General features: G+C 39.3%; 1 protein-coding gene across 6 annotated transcripts in view; it reads left to right on the forward strand.

Annotated features, from left to right (window-relative positions):
• NFIX (nuclear factor I X) overlaps positions 1-24,017 on the forward strand; it is a 219,297-nt gene that overhangs the window by 143,228 nt on the left and 52,052 nt on the right. For all 6 annotated transcript variants that reach the window (XM_081936955.1, XM_081936957.1, XM_081936959.1 and 3 more), the window contains exons 3-4: positions 20,411-20,473; positions 20,950-21,024. In XM_081936955.1, the coding sequence (XP_081793081.1) occupies positions 20,411-20,473; positions 20,950-21,024 (138 nt within the window). The remainder of the gene's footprint in view (positions 1-20,410; positions 20,474-20,949; positions 21,025-24,017) is intronic.

Genomic DNA, 24,017 nt, shown 5'->3' on the forward strand with positions numbered 1-24,017 from the left:
TGTGCTTCTGGGCAAGCCTTTTATTGTGCAACCATCCTGCCTAATTGAAATTTTAACAGTGTCCAGACAATATTGTGTTTCATTTGTAACTGTACAGTGTTTTCCTACTATCTCTGTCTTTTTCCTTTTCATAAAGAAATCTGCTTAACAGGAAAACACAGAATGGCTATACAGTGTCATTTGACTGCTAGAACTGTCCATGTGGGAGTCCACTTATTATTTATCTTGAGATAATAGAAATGAAGGAAAAGTCATGGTCACCAGCCAGACTAACAAAAGCAGCTAGATGTATTTCATGTTTTCTACTTTCCCGGAAATAATTTGAGCAAAGGTTAAGTACAAATCACTAAAACAAATAAATCAAAATTCCATTCAGCTCAGAGAATAAAAATATGTAGCCATTTGTAATTTTTCTGTTGTGAAGGAAATCACAATTTCTTAGGGAGAACAATTTAAAACAAACACTAAAAGTAAAGTAAAGAATAAGGCAGCTGAAGGGTAGTATCCATAATTTTTCATTCTTCTTGAAACTGCATCAGTCTTAAAAACATAATACTATCGTATTATTCCCATGTTATATATGAAAAGTACGCATATATTGACAAATATTTTTTTAAATTATTGAAGAGACAAATTTTTGTATCAAGATATTTCTAATTCACAACTTAGTTTCCCATGTGTTACAAGAATCTTCCAGAGGTATTATCTTATGAAATAAAATGAGACAAATCTGGAGTTATCCTATGATGCTTCTGGAAATGTGGCATGCTTGTCATAGAACAGTCTAGAATGTATTTGAAGCAAGTGCAAGTTTATAGCATGACTTGAAAGGGGGAAGAACCCAAACAGCAAATCTGAAATACTTCAGTGATACCTGTTTCAAGAAAGGAGGTGTTACAGCAGGATCTAGTGGAGGACAACATTCCCCATAAGGACAGTCAAACAAAGGGGCAAACCCAGTATGCAAGGGAGAAGATAATCTGCATTTGTGAAAGTCAGGAACACCCTTGAGTTCTCCACAGAAGACTCAATCTCTTAGTTTTCAGGGGAAGAAAAACAGATTGCAGAACAGGAGGCAGAATATGTAACCTGAAGGGCAGATGGGATGCAGCTGTGCCCTGCCAGAATAGAAAGTGTTTGGTAAACTCACTTCTGCAGGAACGGAAATAAATGGGCTGACTGGACCATTGCTTCATAAAATTAACTATCTGCCAAGAGCAAGGATAGGGTTGTAACAGAAGAAATTCCAAAAGTTCTCAAATCCATTGATAATTATCTTTTCTGGCTAATGATACCACAAAGAACAATTAATGTGACCTTTAAAGGTCTGTGGATTAGATGATTGTACTGTTTACACAAATTTGATTTTGTGGACCATTATCTGCTTCATCTGCATCAGGAATTTTCAATCTTTTTTCAGACTGTTCTAGAACCCCTGTTCAAGAAGCAAATGTCTAGTGATAGATAATTGGCAGTGTTGAGTGAACCTCTTGCTTCCTTAGACACTCGTGGCACCCCAGTTTGAAAAATGCTGATCTATTTGATACATTGCTAAAACAGGATGTGTTTTATTCACAAGGAGCTGTAAAATGTATTTGGATGAACTTAGTGCTACAAATCAGGTAGGGAATATTTTAAAATTACCTTGATAAACATATTTTTTCAAGAGTCCTCTAATGAAAGAAAATTATGAAAGAGTGCCATCAGTCAAGATAAATTTCTTGACATCCTTTACTTTATCCAGCTATGGAATTTCTAGTACTTCTACGAGGGAATATCCCAATAACACATGTGCAAAAAAAAAAGATGATGATGATCTCAGAAATATAGGACTTAATAAATATTGTATAAATCCTGAAATTATGGTGAACTCTAATTATGTGGTCTTACACATGGGAAAGTTTTATTAAGAAATTTCTTGAGAAAACCATTCAAGCAAATCAAAGAATATAAAAAGGAGTTTGTTGGGGAAAAGGAAATATTTGAGAAAGCAAGGTATAGAAGCAATCACAAACTGATAGAATGTCTCATATTTCCTGGAAAAATGGGGAAAGCAGAATTGTTGCAGAAAAGATTCCTTACCCCATGAGATGAGAGGATGAAGTGTGAGAAGAGGCTTAGAGTAATCATTTCTTAATTACTGTAGGAAAAAATTGATTTGGAAAGATCTTTTGGAAGGTTTTCAAGATTCTATTATATTGCCCTACTAGCAATAAAGATCATTCCAGAAATCCAAATGGTCCTTGTTTCCTCAGTTTGCCAGCCACAAAGAGCTTGATACATACAATTAGAATTCAAAATAAAATTGGTACATTTAACTAAGTTAATTATTTATTGTCTCCTTGAACAGGGCCCTGAGTTTTAGCACGTTTCTTGCCAAACAGAGAAATTTGGGAGCCCCCTCCCCCCCGAAATATCATATGTCAATGTTTGTCTTTACTTGGGTACCATCCCGAACTAGACACTTATCATGTAAGGTGAGATTGATGATGAACATTTTAAACAGTAATTGAAAGGGAAGCTGGTCACAAAATTTCAAGAAAGGTAAAAGTATCCAGAAAGGAAAAATTAAAATGAGTTGAATATGCCAAAGGAATTGTAAGACCTTGGTAAACATCTTTTTCCAAGGGCTTTTCTTCAGGTGTGTTGAAAAAAAATGGAAGAGAAAAGAAGTAGCACATCAGATTCTCAGTAAAGATGGAAAAATGCTAGTGGATAAAGAGCAACATATAATTCCTGTTATGGCTCATGGTTCTCTGATAAGAAGTAAGATCTCTTTTAAACAACAGGTTGAAGGGGCAAGATTGAAGACTGAGGCTGACAATGTTTCTGTTTACTTGGTGGATGCTGTGTTGTCAGCCTGTTTCTCTGCAATTATCAGTATATTTCTCATTTTCCTTGAAAAAAAATTAAATACCCAGGACTAGATATCACATCCTAAGTGTTGAAAGAATTTATTGATGGCTTGGCTAAATTATACATTAGCCACTGGAAAATCCCCGGAAAGGATAAGATGCCTGCCAGTTTAGTTTAGTTTAGTTTTAGTTTAGTTTAGTAGATTTATAAGACTATCCAACTAAAACAATATAACCTGGCAGCATACAACAAAAAGGAAAGCAATAAACCAAAACAACCAAATAGCATAAAAGAAACAATCAAATGTCTGGAAGAAGGCGAATATTTTCTGTCTTAAAAACAGGAAAAGAGGAGTGAGGATATAGAGCAGTGAGTCTAACATCAATACAGCATATGGAAAGGCTCTAGAGTAAATAATAAAAAGATTCATTTGTAATCACTTTGAAAATAATGATATTATTAGCCAAGGTGAACACAGATATGTCAAAAGTAGAGGAACCTTAATCTCATTTTTGATTGAGTAACTTTTTAAATAAATTATGGGAATGCTTATATAGTCAGTAAAACATTTAACATAGTGCCCCATCATATGTTGATTAATGACCTAATAAAATGTAGGATGGATGGCATGAAAATTAAATGTATTCATATCTGGCTTTAAAATTATAATAAAAGAATCTCATCAGTCATTCATCATCAAATTAGAATGCAGTACTAGGTGGGACACCACAAGTTTCAACTATGAGTTCTGTGCTCCTCAAGATTTTTATTAATGACTTGTAATAAGAGCAGGTAGGAATGGTTATCAAATGTATAAATTACATAAAATTGGATAGAACAATTAGTTTCCTAGAAAACATAAAATTTAAAACTGTCTTGATAGATTAATAAAACTGGTTGTATTAAATTTAACAGCAAAATTAAAGTTCTTCACTGAGGAAAATCAAAAATTAGGATGGAAGTTATCTTGTTTGATGATGTTATTCATCAAAGAAGTTCTTTAAATATTCAATCAATACAATCCAAGTACAAGTACAAGTCAGTTATATGAAGGAGCTTCAAAAAAAACCCATAAGTGTAGTTTTAGGTTTCAAATTGAAAGTATAGTTTCCTAATTATGAGAAATAATTATTTCATTTTATTCTGTGTTAGTCAAATCTCAACTCAAGTATTGTTTAGTTCTTGGCACTCCATTAGGATACATTCAGGCAAAATGGAATAAGAACACAGAATAGAAGTGCAAATTATCAGAATAATCATTGAAACTAAAGAAATGTTTAGTCTGGAGAAGGTTGAAGGGGGAATATAATACCTGAAATGATGTCATATAGAAGAATGTCAGTGCCTCATGCTTAAAAGAATATCTTGCAGAAGAAGCAAGCAATCTTATGCTTGTTCTTCCCAACCCTCTTCAAGAGAATTTCCTGGTTGTAGTCTAAAGATTCTTTCTTCCATGTAAGTTGCTGCCAGATCAGAGTCATGTCATCTGCCCCATTTACTCCAATTCCCTCCCTTTTTTATCCAATATAAGCTAGTTGTACACTTTGAAATAATTTCATCATTTGATTGTTGTGTATTCAGTGCCAGATGTGAATCAAAAAGCAATAACATGGGTAGATGAAGTTCAGTACGCTAAAAAAAACCCAGCTATTAAGACAGATAGTTGCTGAGCCTTCCATTTCAGCAGTAGTTTTGAAAAATGAAAATGAAATATCTGACTTCAGCCTTGCCTTCTATTTTAGAGTTGTTTTCTCCTCCCTCCCTCCCTCCCTCCTTTCCTTTTCTTTCTTTCTTCTTTTCTCTATTTTATTGCAAAGGGATATTGATTAGCCAAGTCATGACTCAAACCAAGACTGAAGTTCAAGGATGTAGTTCTAAAATAGTTTGAAGAAGGTTTCTAGGCTGATTCTTAGGCATTGACCAGTCTCGTTCAGTACCCTCAATTAACTTTTTTTCTTCAGTTTTTGGAAGTGCATCTTGTTGAAAATCAAACATGAAGCACAATACAGTGCATATGTGTACTTTTCAGGTTTAAACGAAGAGTTCCCAGATTGCAACCTTTGCCTAAAATGGCAACCATGACCACTTTCCTATATCTTTCTGTAATGATATTAAAGAAGGGGCAACTGCCTGTGGACTTGGTAAGATTGCCCCTTTCTCCTTCCCTGCCTATTGCTTGGGAGGAGATTTACCAGGCCTGTGAGGGATAGATAAAGAGCTCAGCAAAGTGTTTCTTCTGCAGGGGCCATAGGCTTGTTTGTTTGTTCAGCTGCTGCTTCCTGATAAGGGTTTATTTTGTTAGATAAAAGCACCTCTGAGGCTAGGAGATCACAGCCTTTGAGGAAAAGACTCTTAAGCCAGTTTGAGGAAGTCATGGCATGTACATACATATACATGCACACATGTACACGCAAGACACCTACACAATTGCCAGACAAACCAACAAAGGCAAAGGGATTTGTATCCTTTCATGTCAGTTTGGGGTCAAAGTATAGTGCCGATGGAAGACTTTGAATTATAGAAACCTACAAAGGTTATGGGGACGCTGAGTGTTATGATGATGTTGATGGTGTATTTTGTCCTGAAAAAGAATAGTTTGCTTGGTCATTCCAAGACAGCACTCCTAATACAGTCCTTGTGGGCATTTCTGGACTAAATTTAACTTTATGGAGATTTTGACCAAAGAAGTAGCAAGTGATTTTCAATTCCCTCTCAATGAGAAACCTGAATTGGAATATAATATTGTTAAGCCATTTTAAACTATATTTCTCAGCTGGTACGGCTGGTCTGAGATGTTCATTTCCAACCCATATGGTATATTGGAAAAAAAGGGAATATATTTTATATCCATTGTTATATATATTTAAAAAAACACTCTCTCCTTCTACTATAGGTGAATCTGTTACTTTCATTTCAGCTTATTTTAGCCCCCAGTCTTTATTCTATATATTGTAAATTAAACCTGTGCTAGTTGCTTTACCCAGAAATGCTACCTCATAGTCACAGTATTACTTGAAAAATACCCAGGGGTATTTTTGAAAAGTCTGCTCCATTCTATTTTTAGATTACTGCCTGAATTTAATATTTCATTTTAAAAGACATTGCTTGCAGATCCCTTTTCTTACAGAATTGTAAGGATTGCATACAGAGCCCATCCCTAATTTGGAAACATGTTCCTAGATTCCAGCAATCCACCTAATTGCCATCAAAAAAGAAACTTTTCTTTTGGCTTTGGACATTTCTTTAATCTTCTAAACATTTTATTTCATTTATATTAAATAGTAAATCCATGTAACATTGCAGTAGTTTGAATATGCTATTTTGATGTCTTACTCTCTTAGTGCTGCATGGCCAGTATTTGAAGTGATATAAAGCCTGTCTCAGTAGTAGTGTGCTATCAGCACAGCAATAGCTGGATGGAGTCTGCTGCTTTCATTCACATTTGATCTAAATAACTGTCAATTAATTTCTAGTCTTCATCTGAATGAATATTCTAGTTGATTATACTTAGGTTTGTTTAATTAAGCTGATTTTCAATAGACTGGCTCTGAACAAAAATGCTATTCAAGGAATCTGCCTTCATGAGGCCTTCATGCTCTCTGAGCTTGGTTGCTTTCTTACAGAGGTTTCATTGCCCAAAGTAGATAACATCATCAGTATTAATCATCACTTCTGATTATCTGGTTTGTATTGTAGTTTATTGTTTATACAAGGCTGCTAGGATATGTTTTATGAGAATTTTAAATTTGGAAGCATCAGGATGCATAGTAAGCTCAATTTTATTTGACTTGTACTTTCCTCAGAGCCCAAAAAACCTTTTACTTCTTTGCTGTGCAGTCAACAATGGGCTGAGTGAAGACCAGAATTTTTGGATGAATACAAAAAATTCCATTTAGCTAAGGAGATATTGATTGGAAGAGTGTCAGTCAACAAAATCAGATGGACAACTTATTAAAATGACACTGCTCTCAAAGTCCATAACTGGAACATGGAATAATACCAGGCTTGAGAAGGCCACGGTGTCCCTGTTGTGATGATATCTCACCTAAAACACAAACATAGCCAGGCCCAACTCTATTTCAGTAATCTCTAGGACCATATTAAACTGACCCTTAATGTGATATGTTGCTGATTGATTGTTCCCGAGTTTAACTCTGAATACTGTTCATCACCTGAAAAGTCATTAAATGGCTTGGTGTCTGAAAGAGTTCCTTCCTTGTGTCCTTCTCCACATGTCCTATGCAGAACTTTTTGTCTCACTGTTCCCACTAAGAGCAACGCCTTTGCCATCCTGCCTTAAGATGCCTCACAGAGAAATAACTGACTGACGAGCACATTCCTTCAATGTGTGCTTTTAATTTGCTGCTATTTATTGATGTTGCTTTTAGATTATTTTTTAGCATTAATGCAAGGAGTTATGATGCATGAATCTGTCCAAATGCAACAGGGTTCTCTAAGTGCATTTTGCCTATTTTTTTTCCTATCTGTCTCCTTCAGCTGGCTATCAGCTGTGGCAGAATTTTTAAACTAGAAAGAAAAATAAAAGTGATGATATACTAATTCTGAAGCAAGCCCTTCATGCTTAAGAATTTATCTTCCATCTATCCCTGGGCTAAGCAAAACCATACTCCCTTGTCCGTGTGTCAGTTGCTTGCTGCCGGCATTGTGGGAGCGCACTTAGCCGCCAGCACTAAAATGGCTGCCAAGTTTTAAAATGGCTGCCAACAGTTGCAAGGCCGGAAGGGAACAGTGTGCCTTAGCCAACTGTAGAAAAGAAGGAAAAAGAGAAGAGGGGGTGGGGATGGGGTTAAGGGGAGGAGAGAATTAACTCTGAAATATTTCCTCATGCTTCCCCAGCTGTTGCAGAGCAAGAGACATTTCCTTTCTTCTTTCTGCTTTTATTTGATGCTGATAAAGGTAACCTTGTACGGCACTGTTGATGTAGCTAACCTGAGTTCTGCAACTAGTGACCTACACTAAATTAGGACAAGCACATGAGGCAGGCGGTCCTAAAGCACAGCTGCATAGAGCTGAAACATTTATGATAGCCAATGATTCAAAATCTTCCTTCTGGCATTTTATTTCAGATGTTCTTTTCCTTCTAAGGGATTTGTGGAAATTGATGCTTTTATTAGAGCTACCATACCTGGGCTGTAGAAATCCGGAAAACTACTAAATAATAGGAAAAAGTTGCAAGTTGTCTCTGACTCTTTGCTGCCATCTAGTGGTCATCTGGATTTTGACAGTTCCAATACAGCATTTCCAATTTTTATCCAGGACACTCAGTTAGGTTTTGTACAGAACATATTTCACAGACTCTGCCAAGGGATTCTATGAGTCTTATCCTCCATTTGGATTGAAATATGACCTGTATTTTAACATTCTACTTTCAGAAAAATACATTTTTTAATTCAGCAGGAGAATTAATCTTTCCAATTAGCAGAGGAAGTGATTCCATACTGAATTCTAGGAGGAAGTACTTGTTTAGTATAGACTCTTTCTCTATTCTTTAGCATAGAATTTATTCAAGATATTATATAGAAGAGGGGATTTTGGCATGTTTAAAACAGTGCCATCTGCCAAAATTGTTTTTCTCCAAGTAGATATGACAGGAAGCTGGAAACCCTAGCAAGGGTAAAAAGAATTAGGGAAACAAATCCATACCTCCTGATTTTGAATGAATTTTTCTAAGATAACTCTACTTTTCATGCATTAAAATCCTTGTTAGACATAACATGCTGCAAAATATTGCTTATGTAATAATTTATATTAGATTATTTGGAATATATTTCCTATTTCTGAATTTCAGTCCTTCATCCTGATACATTACATAAGCATCTTCAAATTATTTTTCCTACTTTTTAAAACCACTAACAAAGGACATAATATATTGTTATGAGAATTAGTGGCTACCATTAGCGGTATCCCTCCATTCATCTGGAAATCCATTTTTGAAGCTATCAAAATGATACATTTTACTAATATGTTTTATAGTTTAACTTTTCTCTGTAAATATTTTATTTGATCTCATCTAAATATCCCAATATCAAAGTTTAGATGATCTCATGAATTCTAATGTTAATGGTCTTAAAAGCTCTGACTCCATACTTTCACCACATCATGCAGAATACTATGATCCCCTCCTACATAACTACACATAGAGATTGTTCTGTTATTTGGGATAAGAAGACCCAAATATTAAAACTTTTCCTCATAAGGTGCAGGTAGTCCTCGACTTATGCTAACAATTTTGCAAATACTTATACTGTGGATGGAAAGCAAATCTCTGTGGTCATTAACCTAATCACATGCTTGTTAAGCAAATCACATGGTTATTAAACGAATTCCGCTTTTCCAATGAATGCTTTTTGCCAGAAACTGGCAAAAATAGTTGTCAATCATGATCATGTCACCACAGGATGCTGCAACTAGTCAAATGCAAGCTGGTTACCAAGCAACCAAACCGATCACATGAACACGAGTGGTACGGTGGTCTTAACTGCAAGTACAGGTCATAAAGCATTTTTTTCAAGGCCATCATAACTTTGAATCATCATTAAAGAAGTGGATGTAAGTTGAGGACTAGTTGCTTCAGCCTGTTAATTATTTTGGTTGTTTTTCTGGCATTTCTTTTCAGTTCAGTAACACAACCTAACATTGTACACAATATTTTGAGTATGCACATGCACAGAGTTGTGCAAAGTCATTGTTAGGATCCTGTCTTTATCAGAAAAGTATTTCCAATCTTTCCAATCCTGTATACCATTTTAATATGTAGTATCAATATATACCATATATATAGTAAGGTAAAGGTTCCCCTCACACATATTTGCTAGTCGTTCCCGATTCTTGGGGGCAGTGCTCATCTCCATTCAAAGCCAAAGAGTCAACGCTGTCCAAAGACTCTTAGTCATGTGGCCGGCATGACTAAATGCCCAAGGTGCACGGAACCCTGTTACCTTCCCACCAAAATGGTCCCTATTTTTCTACTTGTATTTTTGCATGCTTTCAAATTGCTAGGTTGGCAGAAGCTGGGAGAAGTAACGGGAGCTCATTCTGTTACGTGGCGCTAGGGATTCAAACCGCTGACCTGTTGACCTTTCTGATCTTTCTGATCGACAAGCTTAGCATCTTAGCCACTAAGCCACCATGTTCCTGTATATATATAGTACTTAAAGCATTTCTTAAACTTTGTGATGCTTACCAGAATCATAAAATGTTGCTTGGTAATATTTATCAATGTAACACAGAAGCCATGGTGATTAATTGTTCTTATTGTCAGGAAATTTCTCCTTAGTTCTATGCTGGATCTCTCTTGGATAAGTTTCCATCTGTTACTTCTTGTCCTGCCCTCATGTTCTTTGGAGAATAGATTGACCCCCTCTTACAGAGGTAATTCTTTTTCTTCTGCAGGTAGTGGGGATATACAGCATTCAACTGTTTGCCATTCTTTTGTAAAATAAAACATTAACTTTTTCTTCAAGCTATCCTAAATAATCTGTTTTATGGAATGGCTGCATTCATATTAAATGAATTCCAAATATATTTGAAATGGGTATGGAGGCAGAAAAATGTATGTAAACCTGAGCAGTTGATGTTATGAACTGTTCATTGCTTGTGAATTGTGACAGCTCAAGATTTTATTCTACCCAAACTTGTATTTGAACCTGGCTGGGATTGTGGGGAGAATCCCTTCAGAGAACAGCTGAGTATGAAAAGGAAGAAAAGGTAGCATAACCAAATTGTTCTTTAAATTGGATTCCCCCCCCCCCCCTTTACTTGATTCATGCAGGCCTGCTATTAAAGGAATGAGCTGGCTACCATCATATACAGGCTGGCTTTATGCCTAGGCATTGTGGCTTATTCACAAAATCATGATTTTTAAAAGGCCATTAGATAGAATGAAGTGACTTGTTTCAAACCAAAGATGTTGGGAGACATGGCGCCAGTTCTCTATCCCACCCCCAATTTTATCTCCTAAATTATCAGATGTTCATATTGGGAAGCACACAGCCTGGCAGGGAGGAGAGGTCAAGCACAGAGCTAGCCTAGAATAGGCCTGGACCTGGTTGTTCACATTGGACAAGGACAGAATTCTAAATACTCTAAGCAGCTTGCCTTTGAAACCTGAACAAGCCAATATTGTGGATATTATCCATTCACTAAGATCCAGTAAGATTTAATTTTATCTTCCCAGCTCTACATGTGGACTTGGAGAACAGGGTAGGTCTATCAGAAAGGGCTCCAAAAATCTAGATGACCAGTGGATGATAACAAAGTATAGAAATGCCACCTAGCAGTTGTCTGGATGCTTACAATTGTGATCTGATAGCACTAAGAGGTTTTTATTATATGTTTCAAATTCCAAAGACAGCATATATAATTATTACACTGCACTTTGAATAGAGTGAAGTTTACTGTATCTTATATGCGCCTACACAGAAATAAGTTCCAGTAGGTTTAATGGAAGTAGGTATAGAATTGGAGCCTAACATTTTGCCTTATTTCAGTACAATAATTAAAATCCTGTCTTCCTGCTTTTTATCCTGTCTTCCATTGTGGAGGAAGGAAGTAATCAACATCTCCTCCCTCTTTTAATTTTCATAAATCTAAATAAATTGAGCTTATTTCCCTTGCTATTTAGCATGCATTGCATATCTTCCACTTGCACAAAATTTTCCAATACTATAGGAGGAAACTGGGACCTGGCACTGTTAGATATTAGCATATATCGTGGCAAGTCTCCCCTCTGGTCCGCTGCTACAGCGGGAAACAGGTATCGCTCTGATTGGTCGAGGGGCGTACCCGATCCCTATAAAAGGGGAACCCTCCGACCACAGAGCAAGCTGGATCACTACTACTATTAATAAAGAGCTGATAAGTCACTTCGTGTCCGCAGTCTGTCCTCTCGCTGCCCAGATCTAACATTGGCGACGAAGGTGGGATCGAGAGGCAGATAGGATGAAGAACGCTACCTCCAGAATCTCCGGATTTGATCCAGCCCAGGAATTCGGCAGAAATTCCGGCAGCCATCTCAGATCATCGCAGCGCGGCAAATTCAAACAGAGAAGATGGCGATGCATGCTCCCCCCGCTCCTTTCGACCCAGCAAACGACGAATGGGAAGCCTTCATGATTCGTTTCGAGTGTTTCCTCGAAGCGAACGAATACACGGGGATCACCGACGCGAGGAAGAAAAACATCTTCCTCGGCTACTGCGGAAAGGAAGTCTTCAATACGGCCAGAGACCTCACCGCGCCTACTCCAATACAGGCAGTATCGTGGACGGCGTTGCAACAGGCCCTGCAAACTCATTACGTGCCAAAACCTTCCCGCCATGTCTGCCGCAAGGAATTCAACACGAGGAACCAGAAGGCGGGAGAATCCATAAATCAATATGTTGCAGCCCTACGAAAAGCAGCAACTCACTGCGAGTTCAGGGATCTGGACGAGCACATCTTAGCGCAGCTCATCTGTGGGTTAAGAGACATTTCACTACAAAATAAGCTGTTGGCAAACCCGAATTTAACCCTACAGATAGCGCTAAACGAAGCAAGAGCGTCAGAGTCAGCGGAGAAATCATCAGTGACCATACAACGAGGGGCCAACGTAAACCAGCCAGCACCAAGACAAACCAGAGTACACTACGAGGACACAAGCCCCGACTACGAGAATCCCGAGTTCGAGGACAGTCACATGATGCAGAGCAGTCACTTGAGGCCTGGGGGGAGACCCGGATCCCGCTTGCCGCCCTGCGCAAGTTGCGGAGGGAATCACCCCAGGTCTACTTGTAGGTTCAGGAACGTTGTTTGTTCGCACTGCAACAAACTTGGGCACATCGCACGAGTGTGCCGGAGCGGAGTCCCTGCCTCAGGGCAGCCACCCATGTACCGCCAACAGAAGCCCAACCCAGGGGCTTGGCGAAATCAGAAAGGGCGCCCAGAGAGAAATCCACGAGCGTATCCCCAGAGAGAATACACACAAAGAGCTGAAAGAGCGTTCTATCAAGACGCTCAACGAGAGTATTTTCAGGATGTAGACGATGAGATAGAGTTGACCCAGAGAGAGGAGTTGCGAACGTATCTCACCACAATACATCAGGTCCGCCCTAAGCGGCCAAAAAGGCTGAGAGTCACAGTCCTCTTGGAGGGCTCACCTTGCAAGCTAGAAGTTGACACAGGATCGACCCTGACGATTATTTCATGGGCATCCATGAAACAGGCTATTCCTAGCCTCAGAAAGAGCCAACTACGCGCTCCAGACGTCCTGCTACGAGACTACCAGGGGAACCAAGTCCCCATCGTGGGCCAAGGCACATTCCAAATCCGTTTCAAGGACATCGAAGCCCAGCTGCCCGTGACCATCGCCAGCGCGCCATTACAGAACCTTCTGGGGCTTGATTGGTTTGAAGCCCTGGGGTTAGAAGTCACCGGAATCAATGCCGTGAGAAACAGCAGTGCTGAACAGATTTTTAAGGAGTTCGAGGATGTGTTCAGCCCCGGTCTTGGTAAGTATGTGGGTAAACCAATATCATTCAATTTAGACCCCAAAGTGGCGCCAATCCGACTTAAACCGAGACGAGTGCCTTTTGCACTCCGCCCAAAAATAGATAAGGAAATAGATAAGTTAGTGGAGCAAGGAATCCTTGAGCCGGTGGATCACGCGCACTGGGAAACACCCATCGTGACCCCAGTCAAACAGACGGATCAGTCCGCATCTGCGCGGACTATAAATGCACAATTAATGTCGCGCTACAACAGAGCGCATATCCTGTGCCTGTAGTACAGCACTTATTGCACTCGTTGGGGCCAGGAAAGGTATTTGCTAAATTAGACATGGCACAAGCTTACCAGCAACTGCCAGTGGATAGCGCCACAGCGGAGGCCCAAACTATAGTGACGCATAGAGGAGCATTCAAATGCAACCGGCTACAATTCGGCGTGAGCATTGCCCCAGGATTGTTCCAGACCGTCATGGAACGACTTTTGCAAGGGATACCGGGAGTCGTCCCCTATTTTGACGACATCTTGGTGTCCGCTGCAAATGAGGAGCAATTAAATAAAAGAGTCAGAACTGTTTTGGCCAGAATCAGAGAAAAGGGTCTCCGCCTAAAAAAGGAAAAATGCCAAATTAACGTGCCTAGCGTAGAATTCCTGGGTTATAGAATCGATGGTCAGGGAATACACCCCACTTCAAAGAAAATTAAGGCGATCCAGGACGCCCCCACACCACGAAATCAGACCGAGTTGCAGGCCTTCCTCGGACTACTTAACTTCTACAGCGTTTTTCTGAGGCAGAAGGCGACCGTTGCTGAGCCACTACACCGTCTACTCCAGAGGAACACACCATGGAAATGGGGACGATCCGAAGCTGCAGCTTTCGCTGGGGTAAAGCGCCTGCTCACCACTGACTCACTGCTTGTCCAATACAGCCAGACCCTACCGCTGGTATTGACCTGCGACACATCACCCTTCGGAGTTGGAGCAGTCCTCAGCCACAGGATGCCCGACGGAAAAGAAGCGCCCATCGCTTTCTACTCCAGGACTCTTTCATCGGCCGAAAGGAATTACAGCCAAATGGACAGGGAAGCGCTGGCTGCTGTAGCTGGAGTAAAACGTTTCCACGAATACCTCTACGGCCGCGATTTTGAACTAATTACAGATCACAAACCGTTGTTGGGACTTTTGGCGGGAAACCGCCCCACTCCGGTCTCCCTTTCCCCACGCATGACCAGGTGGACTGTTTTCCTGGCTGCGTACTCATACAAATTGATTCATCGACCGGGCTCCACTCTCGGACACGCAGACGCACTCAGCCGTTGCCCATTACCTGACATTCTGCCAGACCCCACTCCAGAAGTACCGGTATTGCTCATTGACTGTTTGGACTCTGGACCGGTTTCTTCATACGACGTTGCAAGGTTCTCCTCTAAAGACAATTTAATAAAGCAAGTTCAAACTTGGGTTTGGAGGGGGTGGCCGAAGGGAAACGTGGGCCCGGAATTCAAAGTGTTTTGGTCAAAACGGGACGAACTCTCAGTGTTGCAAGGTTGTTTATTGTGGGGGGATCGAGTTGTTATTCCGTATGTGTTACGTAGGAATGTATTAGATGCTTTACATGTGGGTCATCCGGGGATTGTTAGGATGAAGGCGTTAGAAAGAAGTTACGTTTGGTGGCCAAACATGGACAAAGAAATAGAGGAGTGGGTGGCCACTTGCGACCCATGCCAGGAATCGAGACCAGCACCCCTGGAAGCGCCCGCCACAGAATGGGAGAAACCTAAAGCACCCTGGTCGCGAATACACATCGACTTCGCAGGACCATTCCAAGGTCAGACTTTCCTTATAGTTGTGGATGCATACTCAAAATGGCTAGAAGTAGTCCTAATGACTTCAACCACGGCAGAGGCAGTCATTAAGGTTCTACGGCGACTTTTCGCCACCCATGGCCCGCCCGACCTCCTGGTCTCCGATAACGGGCCCCAGTTCACGGCCATGCAATTTGAGACATATCTAGCAGGTCAGGGAATTCGGCACGCCCTCGTCGCGCCATTCCATCCGGCATCAAATGGACAGGCGGAGAGAATGGTACGATTCGCAAAAGAGGCCCTCGCTAGGATGGGTCCAGGTGATTGGCAAACACGCATTGATCATTACCTTTTAATTCAGCATATCACCCCAAGTGCAACGACGGGTAGAAGCCCCGCTTAACTACTCATGGGCCGCCGTCTACGGTCTCACCTGGACCGTCTTCACCCAAATTACTCTGCCACAGCTCCCCCAGACTCCACAAGCAAAATTCGGTCTTTTAGCATAGGGGATTCAGTATACGTCCACAACTATGCAGGGGGAACATTGTGGATGCCGGCAAAGGTCATTGGCATCACGGGTCCACGATCGTATCTGCTGGAACTGGAAGATGGGCGGAACTGGAAAAGGCACATCGATCAACTTCGGGGTCGCCTAGCGCACTCAGACCTTCGAAATGAAGACGAGATTTTCCTGCCTACAGAAAGTCAGCCACGCGAGAGCCCCATCATAGAAAACTACGACACCTGCGAACCAAGCTCGGAACAAGAAAGCACGCACGAAGCAGAGCAAACCCCAGGCAACGCAACCGAGCAGACTCCGGAACGCCCTAGCAACGAGGGTACGAAACCTCCCGAACGTGGAACGGGAAAAGCATCCGATCCGGAAACCATTTCTGACCAACCAGAACCACGACGTTCCTCCCGAGTAAGGCAACCCCCAACATACCTAAAAGACTATGTTACCTACCGCAACGTTCCGTCTAGGAGGGGAGGGGTGTTAGATATTAGCATATATCGTGGCAAGTCTCCCCTCTGGTCCGCTGCTACAGCGGGAAACAGGTATCGCTCTGATTGGTCGAGGGGCGTACCCGATCCCTATAAAAGGGGAACCCTCCGACCACAGAGCAAGCTGGATCACTACTACTATTAATAAAGAGCTGATAAGTCACTTCGTGTCCGCAGTCTGTCCTCTCGCACAATGGAAAATATGCCCATTATTGTTTGATGGAACATTCAGATTATTTCCTAAATCCTGGCAAAATTGTGAATAATCTTGGTAGTTTATATATATCCAAGAGTCAAATAACAGCCTTGATAACATAGGAGATACTTTTTAAACTAAGAAAGGTAGAGAACTAAGATTAAAATGCCCCTTTCCACATGTGCAATTCTCTCTCTTTTGATATTACAAATTAAATGATAGAAAAACCAGGATTTTAATTCTTAGACTTTTCCACATATAATTTGGTTTTAAATCTTTAATAAGATTGTCTTTAGTGGGTTACATCCATTTGTCATAGAACAATATTTCTGTTTTACCCTGTTATATTTTGAAATGGATTACAAGCTGACCCTTCAGCTCTATGGCCTCCAGATTTTTATTTGTCCAGTGAAATCTGCCATAAATTAGAATTTTATTTCCTATATAGTTCGAACTCTTGTCTAAGGAAGAATCATGACTATGTCTCATTTAAATATCATGGTGCCATCAGCACAAAAAATAAAACATCAAATTTGCTCACAGTTTTAATACTAGCCTTACAGATTGCACAGATTGCTCATAATATGAAAGCTGGAACAATCCCATAGGGCAAAAATACTTGCAGGTCAAGATTGACAAGCAGGTAAGATGGCTTGCTTCAAGAGATGGATTTGGGGATATTATAAAAGGACAGGCGAAATATCAGTCATTTTATTTATATCTTTTAACAAGTTTGAACCAAAATATATTGTTCTATATGGTGTATAATAAATAAAGCAAAATGTCTGTTGATTTCAATGGAAGTGAAAATAGCAACAATAATTATATGTATGTCCTATATGTGTATGGGAGAGGATTCCTTCTTGACTCCTGTATTGTAATCCTGTAAGGCTAAAATATGAAATAAAGAATTGTCTACCACATCTCTGTATTTTACAACACCATGTCAAAGAATCTGTGTTTAATAATGGCAATCAAATATTTCTCAAATTATTTATTTGGGAAATACTCAGGAAAATTCTGGAAAAGATAATCAAGCAGCCGATTATGAGGATCTAGAAATCCACTAAATTAGTGGATCAGGAAAATACTGTCGATGTAATATGGATTCTTAGTTGGCTGACCAACTACACTCAGTGTGTGGTCCTCCATGGACCTACATCCACGTGGAAGGAAGCATGCAGTTGGGTACGTCAAGGTTCTGTAGTATGCCCAGTGCTCTTCAACATCTTCATAAATTATCTAGATGAGGGGATAGAATGACAGCTCATCAAATTTTCAGACTACACTAAGTTGAAGAAAATTGCTAACATTTAGGAGGATGGACTCAAGATTCAAGATTCACAATTTAAATTGGCAAACAACATTAAATAAATTTGTTTGGAAGGAGAAAAAACCGAGAGTAAAGATGAAGATTATGCAAGATACACGTGAAAGAGGCGGCCTCAGACTCCCAAACCTTCGATTATATTATGAAGCTGCGGTATTAACGCATGTAGCAGATTGGTTTGGGAAAACAAAAATGGAATTGCTGAATATAGAAGGCCATGATCTTGTTCTGGGATGGCATGCATATCTTTTTTATGAAGACAGGGTGGATAAAGTGTTTAACAACCATGTTCTCCGAAGTGCCTTGATGAGAATATGGAAGAAGCACCGGCCCAATTGGGATTATAAAATACCGCTTTGGTTGGATCTTGCAGACACCATGGGGATTATGAATATTAAGTCACTCGGGGGTTGTTTATATAAAGATGTGCTTATTGCTGATGGGGGCGAATGGAAGTTAAAAACTTTGGAACAGTTGTTGGAAGAAGGAATTACTTTAAATTGGTTACATTACATACAGCTACAGAAGAGATGGGAAGAAGATCGTAGGGTCGGTTTTATGGATAAAGAAGTGGAACTGATTAAGCAGATAAAAGAGACTGGTCCAAAACAAGTTAAAAGAATATATAATGTACTGTTAGAAAGAGATTCAGAAAGTGAATTGGTTAAGGATTGTATGATTAAATGGGCTCAGAATTTTGGTGAAGTGGTTATGTTGGAAACGTGGGAAAAAATATGGGTTCAGAATGTTAAATTTACACAGTCACAGAATTTAAGGGAGAATTTTTATAAAATGTTTTACAGATGGTATTTAGATCCTAAAAAATTATCATGCATGTACCCAAATGTTCAACCAAAATGTTGGAGATGCGGGTGTCTAGATGCTACCTTTTTTCATGTATGGTGGACTTGTAACAAGGTTAAAGCTTTTTGGATAAAAATATGGTGGGTTATGCAGAATGTATTTAAGAAAAGAATACAATTCACTCCGCAAATGTTTTTATTGGGTATAGCTAAGGATTTTACCAAAGGGGAAACAAAATTGGCCTTGTATATGGTCACAGCAGCTAGGTTGTTGATTGCGCAACATTGGAAAAAAGATTTTTTACCGACAATTGATCAATGGATTCAGAAGGTGGCGGGGTTCGCTGAAATGGCAAAAATTTCAGCTTTCTTAAAAGCTCAGAAACAGGAGGATTACACACAGGAATGGGCAAAATGGATTGATTATATACAGAATAAATACCAGACTAGGAGTTATTATGTAGCCTTTAGGTAAGAATGTTTAGACCGATAGATGATCAGAGTAAATAGTATATGGGATGTTTGGAATTGTTAGAGTGGTATACAGCGGAAGTCAGGGGGGTGGGTTTGTGTGGGAGGTGGGGGAGGGTTAGGGTGGAGGGTGGGGTAATATATATGTATGAATAAATTAGAAGATGGGATTAATGAAACATTGTTATGCTAGGAGAAATTTATATTAAGAGTTATAGATGTTAAATTAGCTTAGAAAATGGGATCAATGTGTTATTACTAATCTAAGAGAAATTTATATTGTGTTTGTTGGGAGGAAAGGGGTTACGAGTAATCTATTTTAAGATGGGGGGAGAGGAGGGGGCAAAGTATTTGGTATAATATTTGAAAGTGAATTTTTGTGGGGGTGAAAAGGGGGGGAAATTGTTTGTACAAAACTCTTTTAATAAAAAAAAAAGATTCACAATTTAAATATTGGGCTCTAGCTAACAAAATGCAGTTCACTGGTGAGAAAAGTAAGTTCCTGCACTGAAGCAGGAAAAGTCAAAGATATAGTTATAGAATAATGGTACCTGGTTCAACAGTAGTAATTGTGAGAGGGATCTAGATGTCCTAGTGGACCGCCACTTAAATATGAGCCAGCAGTGTGCTGCAGCTTCTAAAAAAGCCAGTACAATTCTAGGCTGCATTAAGGGAGGGGTAGCACCAAGATCACAAGAAGTGATAGTACCACTTCATCTTGCACAAGTGAGGTAAACCTGGAATACTGTATCCCATTCTGATCACAATTACACTCAAAAAAAGATGCTGAGACCCTAAAAAAACACAGAGAAGAGCAATAACATGATAAGGGAGCTGCAGGATAATTCATACAAGGAATGGTTAAGGGAACAGTTAAGAAAACTGTGTTTGGCCTAAGGAAAAGATGAATTAGAGGTGACATGATAGCGTTCTTCTGGTTCATGAGGGGCTGCCATAGAAAGGTGGAGGTTGACTTATTCTCCAAAGTACCTGAGTATAGGACAAGAAGCAATGGGTGGAAACTCATTCAAGAGATATCCAACCTGGAACAAAGGAGAAACTTTTTGACAATGAGAGGAATTAACCAATGGAAAACCTTGCCTCCTGTAGTTGTGGCTGCATCATTCTTGGAGATTTTCTAGAAAGGATTGGACAATCATTTGATCTGGATGATGTAAAGTCTCCTGCCATGGTCAGGTAATTGGACTAAAAGACCTCCAAGGTCTTTCCAGCCCTATGTTTCTAAAATTCTAAGTGGTGAAGGAAAACTGAAATACAGTAGTTTATAAATTTTAGAGCAGTTCTTTTCATTCATTCAGTTTGAAAGTAGCAAAGTAGGTGATGCCGTAAAGCAGGGCCCAACATTGTCAACCAGATGCATTTGATTCTTAGTTCTAGCAATATATTGATGACAGGCTCTTTTTTCCTTCTGTGTTTTAGAATCCGGACAATCAGATAATTCAAACCAGCAAGGAGATGCGGACATTAAACCACTGCCCAATGGTGAGTGAATCACTGTTCAACATTCTGCTCAAAGTTGGATTCCATACTCAACATTCTTATATTCCATTTTGAATTTCATTGAAGCCCTTTCCCTCCAATATCTGTTTCTGCACCCAGGTGAGGATGAGTAGAGAATGATCAGGAGTCACAGATATTTGTAGATTGATATGGAATTCTTGAGAAATAAATGTAGGGGCAAGCAAGGTGGGATTTGTAATCTTAGAGTGGGAGTAAATATGCAGATTTGAAATCATGGACTAGCCTTGAATTAAAACCGGAAGAGGAAGAGGAGGAATGGGATTCAAAGCTGAGGTTAAGATGCAATTTGCAAAAGAGACAAAAGATAGATAGCAAATTAGAATTTATTTCTATCCAGCCACAGTACAGCAAACCATCCCAGTCTCCAATTGCTATAGCGTCTCATATTCTACTCCTTCCTCATGACCCAGTCTATGTGTGCCTTTTTCTCTTTGTAGGGCATTTGACCTTCCAGGACTGTTTCGTGACATCAGGCGTTTGGAATGTTACAGAGCTGGTGAGAGTGTCACAGAGTAAGTTAAGGCAACTGAAACTGCAGGTTTGGTGTGGTGATTTTAAGGTGATGAGATTCGGGGATGCACATATCTTCTCTGGGGCATCTTCTCGGGTTGTAAAATTGCTGAGAAAAGATAGTGAGAGCTGTGATTATGGCTGTACTGGTTCTCAAATGCTTCTAATGAAATAGGTGTGTGTCTATTTAGGTAGATGTCTTCCAAATACATATCCCTTGCAAGAAATTCTGAATTCATTAGCATTTCTCTTAGAATTATTACTGGTCTCTCCCTCCCAACACTTAGTACATTAATAAATAGTACATTTTGAACAAAAACGGAACTTCCTGATTTCTCAAGGAATTGGTGTGAACATGGAGGCTCTTTTCAGGTTACTTTTGGACAAAACTTTTATGGCATTGGAGGGACATCCTCCAAGAATTTTTCCATTCTTTTCTCTGTTAAGAAGAACTTTTATTTAAAGATACTTGGAAAATTTGCGAAGTCTTTTCTTCCATCAAACAATTTCTTTTTCTCTGTAATCTAACATGAATATTAAAATTACTTTCTGACAGAAAGGTACAAGATATTCATATATGTAGAATCAGTAGAAGTGGATGCTGCAGTACAAATGGCAACTGTATTCTGACCCGCTGCACTGAGAGTAATGAATTGAATCAGCCTCACCTTTAAGCATATATTACAGGGGTGTCAAACTGACAGTCCATGGGCCAGATGTGTCATGCGCAGGCCATGCCCACCCCAGCTCCGCAAATGGGAAAAATGTCACAAAATGTCACGTTATGGCAACGTGATGCTACGAGTTTGACACCCATGATATTTGTTCCTAAGAATTTTTGTAGACAGCCTTTCTCAGCAAAGAATGCTGATATGATATAAGCTTAACTAACTGCAGCAAAGTTACCTCAAATCAAAGGAACACTTTAGCACAGAAAGCTTTGTATCCAGAGAAAGAGTTCAGGAAATTTTATCTTTGCATAATTATTCAGTTGATCCATCTGAAATTCTAATCTGATGGATCTAACTCTAATTGACTTAAAGAAGTATTCAGTCTCCAGACCAATACTTGCTGATTATATTTTCAATGGCAGAGTAAGACCCCCAAAATGGTATATTTAAGTACACTTTGCTATCTCTAGGTACTTGCAAGTCGTGCTCTGTTTTACTTTCTAACGTTTCTTAAATTTGTTTAGGTGTGTGTTTTCTCTTGAGTTTATATAACTAAGAAAGTAAAATCCAGCCTTCAGTGCAAGGATTCTCTTTTGCTATTGCTTCTGATGGGTTCTGGAGATTGTGAGGTCCACAATGGATAGGTTAATGATGCAGAGGGAGGACATATCTTTTACATAAGCATGGTTCCAAACTCTGTATTTTCCTATTTCTTGTTTGTTTGTTTGTTTGGTGTGATGGCAGAACTGTTGGGGAGTTAAGCCTATTTTATGGCTTGCAGCGTATCTTCTTGTTTTTCACAACCTCAAACTGATATAAGACATTATGGTATTAATTTATGGTCAGAGATTCAGGTTTGCCATTGCCAAATCCTATTCCTCTCTATTAACATATACTTTCTGGGCAATAATATATATTGGTTCAGAGTCCTATTAGAGAAACTCTGATATCTTTATGCAGGGAAGCCCCACTAGTTCTGCCTAAGTCAGGATCCATATTTCAGTTTGAAGAAGAAACTCCTATTTTTGGGGGCCTCGTGTCAAAAAAAGTTGACACAACTTCAGTACAGGCCAGGAGTGCTTTGCAAGTTGACACCTTGTTTGTCTGCAAGCCAACTATTCTCAGTTACTACCTGAGTTTTCTGACTTTGTTAGCCTTAGGCCCGTACATAGATTTTCATTTGCTGTTATTAATACTATTTCTATTTAGCCATTTGCTTTAACATGCATTCTAATCTTCTCTAATGAGCTAATTAATTTCCTGTTAGAATTTGTTTGCTAATTTCTTCCAAAATAAATAATTTAAACATTTGGCTTCTTCCCTCTTTCACTCTCTCTTTTTCTCTCTGTGTGTAATTATTTACTATTTTTAAAGAGTTTGCATTACTGAGTAAATTGAAGTGCAATGTTGGCAATGTTAAGACATCTGAACATTTATTATCATAATGTGGTCTAAAAGATATGGGCACATAAAGTAATCATAGCCAGTTATTTAATTTACTATGATATTTCCACCACAATTAAGATTCGTTTTCTGTGGAGGCACCAACTTGATTTTGGCCATCTCTATTGATGGGTAAAGTTCACAAGGAATGCACAGCACAGCAATTAGCAAAAATCAGCAGTAGTTGTGCCCAATCCCAATCACTAGGAAGTGCTTCTTCTTCTCTTCAATTTTGTCTTCCTGTTTTTGAGAACAAAACTGAAATATGTAAATGGCATATAGATAGGTCTCCCATTATATTTTAATTGAAATGCTGCATTCTATAGTTATGAAATGGAAGTTTAGATGTTAGCAGAAATTTCTTTATACAATTAGTTGTGTCCATTCCTTAAGAATGTAGATTTGTCTAGTAATAAAATGCTTTCATTTCATCACATCTGTATTATTGCCATACGCTCTACTTTAGAAAAGTATTCAGAAACAATAATTTATCCAGAATACTGTAGCTTCTGGAACTGCATCTATGGGACAGGTGACTTCCCAACTGAAACAGTTGTACTGTCTAAAGTCCTGAAAAGTTTGAGACCTGGATATCTGAAGACCTGCCATATGGTGCTAAATGTAAATCATATAAATTACTAGAAGAAGAAATAAAGGGTCTAGAAACAACCCTAGGCACTCTGAAACTCAGTGAACAAAGTGAAAATCCCCAACCTAAACAAGAACACTACACCAAAATTAAAATTAAAATAGGAAGCAAACAATCTCTTTAAAAATGACCCCATATGTGAACAAAAAGAAGAAAATGAATACACCCAAATTGAACACAATAAGGCTCAAATGTGTTCCCTAAACAGCTCCCCCCCAAAAAAATGACCCTA

Source organism: Natrix helvetica (assembly GCF_964273705.1).
Source record: "Natrix helvetica genome assembly, chromosome: 1".
Taxonomy (NCBI): Eukaryota; Metazoa; Chordata; class Lepidosauria; order Squamata; family Natricidae; genus Natrix; species Natrix helvetica.